The sequence below is a fragment of the Suricata suricatta genome, chromosome 7 (genome assembly GCF_006229205.1).
Source record: "Suricata suricatta isolate VVHF042 chromosome 7, meerkat_22Aug2017_6uvM2_HiC, whole genome shotgun sequence".
Taxonomy (NCBI): domain Eukaryota; kingdom Metazoa; phylum Chordata; class Mammalia; order Carnivora; family Herpestidae; genus Suricata; species Suricata suricatta.
Genome location: NC_043706.1, coordinates 95525421 through 95534535, shown reverse-complemented (window position 1 = coordinate 95534535; position 9115 = coordinate 95525421). Strand labels below are relative to the sequence as shown.

The 9115-nt window shown below is 36.1% G+C and overlaps 1 protein-coding gene across 1 annotated transcript in view; it reads right to left on the bottom strand.

Annotated features, from left to right (window-relative positions):
• Positions 1 to 1626: 1626 nt before the first annotated feature.
• The window catches only part of AMD1 (adenosylmethionine decarboxylase 1), a 22589-nt gene continuing 15100 nt past the window's right edge, over positions 1627 to 9115 (bottom strand). Inside the window, exons 2-9 of the mRNA XM_029944153.1 lie at positions 8439 to 8525; positions 7186 to 7312; positions 6532 to 6634; positions 5134 to 5176; positions 4898 to 5042; positions 4471 to 4563; positions 4239 to 4394; positions 1627 to 3830 (exon numbers count right to left, since the gene is read on the bottom strand). Coding sequence (XP_029800013.1) covers positions 3690 to 3830; positions 4239 to 4394; positions 4471 to 4563; positions 4898 to 5042; positions 5134 to 5176; positions 6532 to 6634; positions 7186 to 7312; positions 8439 to 8525 — 895 coding nt within the window. The 3' untranslated portion in view covers positions 1627 to 3689. The remainder of the gene's footprint in view (positions 3831 to 4238; positions 4395 to 4470; positions 4564 to 4897; positions 5043 to 5133; positions 5177 to 6531; positions 6635 to 7185; positions 7313 to 8438; positions 8526 to 9115) is intronic.

Here is a 9115-nt window from a genome sequence, read left to right as displayed (position 1 = left end):
CCCTCTGCTGCCTCTCTGTCTCTCAAAAATAAATTAAAAACAAAGAAATTTTTAAAAAAAGATGTAAAAGCCAAAAATTATGAAGCTTTCACAAGTAAATACACCCCACCACCACAATGTGAGACTATGTAGATTTATAGAGACAGAAAGACCCATTCAGAAAGTGGTAAGATTTGAGATTAAGAACTTCTATTCATCAAGTCACTATTAGGAAAATGAGACAACACAGACTAGAAAACATATGCAAAACACTAGTTCTGTTGAAAATAAAGAGCCAGCCTGATTTAAATGTACAAACCATTTTTCAGAGTACATACTAATGGGGAATAAATATGAGAACATGTTCAGTACTCCAATACAACACAGCCAGAAGCCACAAAAACACTTGTATGCAAATGTTCATAGCAGCTTTATTTGTTTTCCAAAAACTGGAAACCAAGGTGTTAACGTAATGGATAAACAAATCATAGTACATTCATACAGTGGGTACTTCTTGGCAAAAATACATGGTTCAACCTATCAAAAATTTTATGCCAGATGAAAGCATTGTAGGAGTATATACCTTATAGTTCAATATAAAGTTCCAGAGTAGGGCCGGTGGCACCCTATGTTATGGTGGAAATAAAAATTGGAAAGGTGGTTAACTCAGGGACGGGGCAGATTGTTGGGAGTTGCCTAAATAGGGTAAGTGAACCTTTTGTCCCTACATGGCTGTGAGCTAGTGTCGTCCATTTTCCAGAATTATAGTTAAGATTTGCACATTCCAACTTAACAAATCTTACCCACAGAGATGGGTGGATAGAGGGATGGATCAAAGCTGAATTGAGGACTCTTAGAATGTACTACTTTGTTTACTTTGTATATTTGAAAATTCTCCAAATAAAATGTTTAATTACAAATCTCATCTATTTTCTGGTGTCCTAGGAAATCCCCGCAGAGCTCAGTTACAAAGTCTCTCAAAGTAGACGGGACAGATTCAAAAAGAAGTTCCCATTTTAACAGAAATAAAAGGGGGGATGAAAATGTCAAGTTCTGAAGGTGGGAAGTGAGGAACTGAGGACAGTTACCAGGCCAGGACAATGAAATTCTTCACCTTTCATAGTGTAGTATCATATTTGCAACTTAAGGGGTCTGAATCCCATTGCTCACTTACCTGTTCTTGTGAAAGAACCTGATGTCAGAGGGATTGCACACATATCTAACATTTTACTTTTCTAGGATCAACCCTCCTTTTACTCACATTTTAGAAAATATTCTTATACACTTTCTGAATTAAGAGCCTATTCTATAAAACCCGGAACATTTCACCTTCAAAATCTGACTTCTTTAATTCCAAACTCACAGACTTTCTTATTCTTACCACTTACCTTTTCTACTATTTGATAACTTGGTATATATACAGACCAGCTATTTCTTTTAAGCTTGTTATGAAGCCATTAATAAGGAATGTTTAAATCTGAGTATAAACTACTTATTATCCCAGGAGCTTAAAGATCTTCTGCTTTGTGATTACTTAAACATTAGATGGGCAATAAGCACCAAATACCAATTTCTTCAAATTATAAAAATTGCAGATATCTAGTATTTGGTTGTGTATGCTATTTTAAAAATACATCAACAGAAAACTTTTTGAATGTCACTAGACAATGAATTAAGCAAACTTTTATTGAAGCTTAAGTTGTGGTACAGAAATACATTTCAACTGATTTTTAAGTCCAACACCATGAAGAGAGAAATTATGGCACCAAAATTTTCCCTCAATCATACACACTAGGATTAATTTTGATTACTATTCAATCTACAGTTTTAATTTTTCTAGGCTTTATTCCATACAAATTTGTGCCGTTTTCAACATTAGATAGAAATCTTAAATCTTTGAGGGGGGAAAAATTCAGACCTCAAGCCAACAAATGTCATCAAATCTACTGGGACACTGTTCAAGAACAAAATCCACTTTGAGCATTGGTCCTCAAAACAGTACAAAACATTAATTAGGTACTGTGTGCCTAGTTACAGAATCAAACTGATCCACTGACCGAAAGTTTCTTCAATGAAACTTTGAATCAACATGCTTAAAAATAAAAGTCAAAATTTGTGTTCCAACCACTTGATTTCAAACCAAGTAGATTTTATGTTTAGAAACACTAAAAAAAAAAAGTGTTTCATTTATAAATACGGAAGGAACAAAAAAACATCACTGCAACAATCCAGAAAGAACCAAAGAAATTTGTGAGGACAAGCATACAAAATTTAGTCAACCTTGCTGTTTTCTCAGCTGCTTATATCTCAGTATTTGCAAATATACCTAAATTTGCCAACTCCTCAAAGCCTGTATTTTTAGTCATTTCCCAATGACGTCTGGAATTTTGTGTCATGGATAGCATTCTGCTTCACTGTCTGAACATCCTCAACGGTTCTCAGTCTGGGAAGTTTCCCTTGACCCTATGAGACCATGGTGAAAGGAACACCAGGAAGTCAGAACACTAACATAATGCATCACACTAAGTCAAAGAACTTTAAGTCCTAAGATGACAAAGACAGACTCCATTTTGAACCAAAGTTTATGGTATACTATGAATGAAAATTATTGGAGATAGCTGTTAAAAGTAAGTGAATCATCTGAGCTGATGTACTAAATCCAATACAACCTTTATCTTAATTTCCTTGCTAATAAACCTAGTGATAAAAATTCTTTTATACAACACTTAGCAAGTTAGTAAAGGCATGCTACTCATGAGAAGCTAATCTCATTAATGGGAACACAGAATGGCATACAGTTTCCGGAACAGTTCTGCTAGTATACCCTAATATAAATTTATGTGTCTTCCTTGCTAAACACCATGTTTGTTTTGGTCACTATCTCCAAAAGTGTCCATGCCAATATAAAAAAAGGACAAACTCCTTTGACCTTAAAACAAAATAAAGCCCAGGGTCCACTCCCCTTCCCCCTCCCGGGTATAAGATTAGTATAAACCCACAGTGTAACAGTATATTGCTTTATTGGGGGGTGGAGGGGTCAGGAGGCAAGACACCATGGCAAGGAATGAAATCAATTAAAGGAAGTACAGGTATAGGAAGCAATGTTAAAAGTTAATACACAAAATGGGTAACTGCAATCATTTTCTTAAGAGGACTTGACTCGTGGAAGATAAACTTTAATTGCTGTTGCAAAAAACATCTGTATGAAGTAGAAATTGGTAATATTAGTAGAGAATATGTTCTAGAAAGTGGAGGTAACTGGATGTAAAATCCTGGCAGCAATTTAATAGAACAGTCCCAGATGACTAGGCTGAGGCCAACACCTAATGAGGACGAAAGCCTTGTCTGTGGGGAATTTTGGATGATACCTGGAGAAATATTACATTGTGCGTAAACCAAATTGAATTGTTTTCACAAGTGTTGTAAAGTTTCATATAGTAAAAGGTTTTTTCTACATGCACTTCAATTTCACAGCAAGAGTGGCATAGGATACCTAAACACAGAAGAGAGCATTCATGCAAGATATCTAACTCCTTGATATAATAATGCATACAATTCAAAATGATTACACTATCATTACATCTAGGGCTTTCTGCAGCTACAAGGTGGTGGTTATGGAAAGCATGGCCCCCGGTATCAATATCTAAAAAGCAGCCACCACCTCCTTCTATGTGTGGTCTCTTTTTGCGTTTTTTCTTCATTTTTATTAATCAACTCTGCTGTTGTTGCTGCTTCTTAGCAAAACTGGTAAAAACAAAATTGTAATCATTGAACATAGCGCTCTGGCAATCAAGACGTTTAAAACCTTCAATCTTCTGGGGCGAAGAAAGCACTGTGCGACATTTAGAACTCTGGGGAAAAAATTTAAACCAATCATTAGTGCTTCCAATCTACAGAAGTATTTTCAAACACAACAGGCAAGTAGAAAGAATTTAAGACTACGATCTTAATGAAATGGTGGCATCTGAATACTTTAGCAGCTGTCCTGTGGGTGGACAGAGGGAGGCATCATCCTATGTTCTCCCCACTCCACCTCCCCATCTGTTTACAGGGAATACATCACAGAAGGAACCCATCAACTGCGCTAGATATAAAACAAGGACCAAGTCTAATCAAAGACAATAACCTCTTCTACTAATAACCTCAACCAGTAGTACTTCTAGGTATCTGCTGCTATATACCATCTTAGATATGTTTTACTACATGATTCACTATCCTTATTTCTTGTAAGATTTTATGGTCAGTAATAAACAAATTACCTGATTTACAAACAGGGTGGTCACAAATTTTCCTGGCTTGAAGACTTCCACAACTTTCCTGATCAGGTCATCATAAGAGGTCTGACTTAAGTTTGTTTCAAAGCTAACATAAGAAAATTCTGGTTCTGGAGTGATGTGAATAGTCCAATAAGTTCCCTTGGAGAAACAGTTTTATGTTAGTAATGAAATGGGTATGCTTAAATATTTAATAATTAAGCAAAATATTACTTACATCCGATTTCATTCCATTCATTGAATACCCACAAGGATTGAATAGTGTGGCATCAATGACAGAACCTGGTATCAGGTCACGAATTCCACTCTCCTGGGAAAGGAAAGATGGAATTACATACAAATTTTAAAAAGACACTTACAGGCACCTGAGTGGCTCAGTTGGTTAAGCATCTGACATTGACTCAGGTCATGACCTCACAGTTTGTGAGTTCAAGCCCTGAGTCAGGCACTCTGCAGACAGCCTGGAGTCTGGAGCCTGCTTCAGATTCTGTCTCCAGCTCTTTCTGACCCTCCCCCACTCACATGCTGTCTCTCTCAAAAATAAAAAATAAACATTAAAATTAAAAAAGGGAAAAAACCCACTTAGAATGAGTTAAATATTTAGTCCTAAAGAAGAATCCAGAATTATTCCTGAAAATGCTTACACGAGTGACATCCTTTGCAGTAACACCATCTTTCATGTAGAACTGGTCCATAACTGCTGGGTCAAGCTCACTCATCAGAATTTCCAGGGTTTGATCTGGCTGACTGATTACCCGAGTCTCTGGGAAATCCAAAGTATACAAGTACCTATATAAAAGGAAATAAAAAGTTTCTAAAAATGACAAATAGCAATTTAAAATAAATCCTATATAGACCCCCCCAATTGTGTCCAACATACCAACAGTCAGAATTCATACGTCCCATACAATATGCTGCTCCATCTGTTGAGGGAGGAGAATAAAATAAATTTAACAGCTCTGTTTGATAGGATAGTTTTGCCTCCACCCTTCCAATAGCTAGGGTAACAGTGCTTGCCTCTTATCAGAAATATTATTAAGGGAAGTAAATTCACAAGTAGGCAGGCTCCTGTCATCCCACTGGGGGAAAAAAAAAAAAACACCTGTCATTTAGAGAGAGATCTACTTAAACTAGTGAGTTAGTCTGAATGCTGAGAAAACAAAGGTTCACCCTCTCCCCTTTAAAACTTCATTAAGGGGGCGCCTGGGTGGCTCAGGTGATTATGCGTCTGACTTCAGCTCAGATCATGACCTCCCCGTTTGTGGGTTTGAGCCCCGCATGGGGCTCTGTGCTGACTGCTCAGAGCCTGGAGCCTGCTTCAGATTCTGTGTCTCCCTCTCTCTGACCCTCCCCTGCTCGCACTGTCTCTCTTGGTCTCTCAAAAATAAATAAAAAGCATAGAAATTAAAATAAAATAAAACTTCATTAAGGAAATGGAATTTGATCACCTATTTCCCTCTACTCCCAAATAAATACAAGTCATTTACGTATTAGGTTCTTTCCATATTGTTGTTCCAAAGCCTCATTCAACATAGTAAATTAACTGGGAGATATTTACACTAAATTATACTCAGCACTGACACAGGCTTGTATAGTTTCGTATTACTAGATTAAGAACAGGATAGAAATTGGACTTTCTTTCCAAATCATTCCTGTGGAGGAGGAAGGGGGACTTTTAAATCATGACTGTGAATGGTTTTGTGCCAAGTTAGTCAAATTATCCTAAGTTTTCAGCCTCATCTAGGATATAAGTATGTTAAACGTATTAGATAACTTTTAGTTCCCTGACCTTGAAGCTCAAAAATGACAGTTGGTCTATAAATAAAAGGTTAGTAAATGGAAGAAAATCTTGCCAATTTGGTTCAAGTGACAATATGAGCTCACTGTTGATCATTTTAAAGCCAGTTCAATCCTGAATAGCATGCCAGGCCTGAGTTTCTTATATGCACCAGCATCTTAGCATGGATTTATGAGGTCACTATACCTTTTTCTGAAGGAAGAGAGCACAGCCTTCATAATCACTAAATTAGATACAAATACGAGCAACTGGCTAGACAAAGATCATTTCTTCCTCTGACAAGTGATCAATTCATTTTTTTCTTCCATCCTTTCAACACTGACCTGACGTGCACATACATTCTAGAAGTTGTAATCAACTTTACTGATATATTTATCCTTAATATATATCCTTGCATACATAATGTCTTCATAAATATAAAAAGATCTCTGAAAGGATGTAACTTCTAAGGAAACAAGTTTCAATTCTACTTAAACTTACTTGGGAAAATTGCATTAAGAAACTCTATTTCTTCCTGGAAATTCCGGTGTGGGTACCCTTGGTGAGAAGGCTTCATGAAATTCTTACGAGAATAAAAGAAGCTCTGAAAGAGACAGATAGCTTCACACATAAAATCGTATCATCTTTCCTAGTCAACTATTTTCTGCATATGCACAACAAAATCAAATCTCCAATGAAATCTAACATGTTTCCCCTTTAAAAGGTTTAAAAGATAGGTGGTCTTTTGCTGGCCAACAAAAAAGGCAGGCTCTGGTGTCAGAGCAAGTTTTCAGAATAATATCCATGAGTTACTGTCATACAGACCAATTTTATTTTAGCTGGAGTCTCAACAATGTATTAAGAATGCAGATCACGTCTCTGAATTTCTATAAACTAAAAAATACCCAACCTACTCATAATGGGTCCTAACAAACTGTAGAGACAAGGTACATTATTTCTAGAACAGTAGTTCTGGATCTGAGCTTTTAAATAGGCATAGAAGCAATAATTTTTGAGAACGTGTACATGTAGTTTCACAAGTCAGTGACTACCATATTACAACTAAGCAGTAAGTATACAAAAACTTATTTACTAGGCACATCACAGAAACCATTGGTCTCGAAAAAAGAATTAAATGCTGGCTTGCTTACTTACTTGAATCGAGTCAAACCCACTGTAATCCCTAGCAAGTTTCAACAGGGGAACCAGTGCTTTCAGCAAGAGGGTGGTACCACATGTCTTCAAAATGAAACGTCTCTTGGAGACAAACATGCTACTCTCACTGCATTTGGAAAAAGTCACAATGTTATAATGATGTTTATGTATCAGTGAGATGCAATTTACATATTATTAAATTATCATTTACAATCTTAAATTTGGCTATTCATTTAAAATGTGAAGATCTCGAGGAAGCAAAAAAATGTACTATAGTATCCCGCCCTTTCTAGTATACAAAAATGAGTTTAAGGTTCCAGAACCACACAGAAACAGGTCTTGAATCAGGTACAAAGATACTAGCTCATTACACAAACCCGCTCTTGCTACTAAACTTTCCTCCTCTCCTCACCTATCTTAGGATATTATTTACTAAATTCATATTTCACCTTGTACTATCCACTCTCACACGTTATTTCTGTTACCATCACAGTATTTCTTTCACTAGATAATAAGCTCCAAGAAGAAAAGGAACGTTTGTTTTTATTCACCATTATACTCCTAGCACGTAATAAGTGTGTGATAAAGATCTGTATACGCTAAACACAAGCTTAGTAAAAACCAAGCACCTTATGTACCTTGTTCAATCCAAGCCCGAGGTCCACTATAACATGTATAAGAAATTAATTGAATAAATTAGCTTTGTACCTATAAACATGCTGACTAGCTTTCTCCTAATATAGCACTTGTATTTACAGGGAGAAGCTAAGTTTTTACTTTGCTCGAAGTTCGCATGTGGGAAACCTCGCTCTCTGGGGTGAGGGTAAAGGTACAATGCCATTCCACCACCTTCTTTTACAGATACTTTCTGCTCACAAGGAGGTAAGAGATGGCAACCACCTTGAAGAGCTATTAGTTACAACATACTGGGACATCTAAAGCAAACATTTTAGGGGTGCCTATGTGACTCAGTTTAAATGTCCAGACTCTTCAACTCAAGGTCATGATCTCACAGTTCATGAGTTTGAGCCCAGTATCGGGCTCTGTGCTAACAGTGCGGACAGGATTCTCTCTCCCCCCCTCACAAAGTAAATAAACTTAAATAAAAATAAACATTTTTTTATACTATATTTCTCAAAGTAAGGTAAAAATGATTATAGAACTAAGATCCAGAGGAAGGATTAGCTATTCAATGGAATGTATGGTTCAGACTGATACCAAGTAGCTAAAAAGTTTGTTTTTGCAGGACTTACCTGAGTACATAAGCTTCCTGCTTGTCAGTTTTTGTCACACTTATGATTGAACATTGCACATCCTTCAAAAGTATGTCCCACTCAGATCTATTGTTTAACCAAAAAAAAAAAAAGTGATTAAGTCATAACAGTAATTGACTACTTGAATAAAAATTATAAAGCTCTCACACTTGAATGTTCTAACAATTTACAATGTATTTTTTGAATAATATTTAGTTTTATTTCTAAAGTCTATCTATAATTGACATAGCCACTCAGTAACAAAGAGTAAACTGGAAAACTGGAAAGTGTGCACGATTTACAATTTAGTAAGAAAAAACAAATGACAAAATGTCTAAGTCGTGCACAGAGGAAATTCAAAAGGCCCATAAACCAAGGAAAATCATTACCTTTTGACCAACAAGCCAGTGAAGAAATTATGTTAAAATGAGATGTTTTTTGACTATTAAATTCCTACATTTTAAAACTTTCTATTGGAATTAAAATTTAAAGAGCATCGTTTCTTCACTGATAAGCCTGGCAAAAAGATTTAAAGGCCTGACAGAAGTAAACTGGTACTCAATGTATAGATACTATTTTCCATCAAATTGGTAGCCGATGATCATAATACCTAGTGCTGTCTAAAGTCTAGCAGCAAAAGAGAACTTTAAAAATGGCTTTTGCTGGCAATTCTGGGA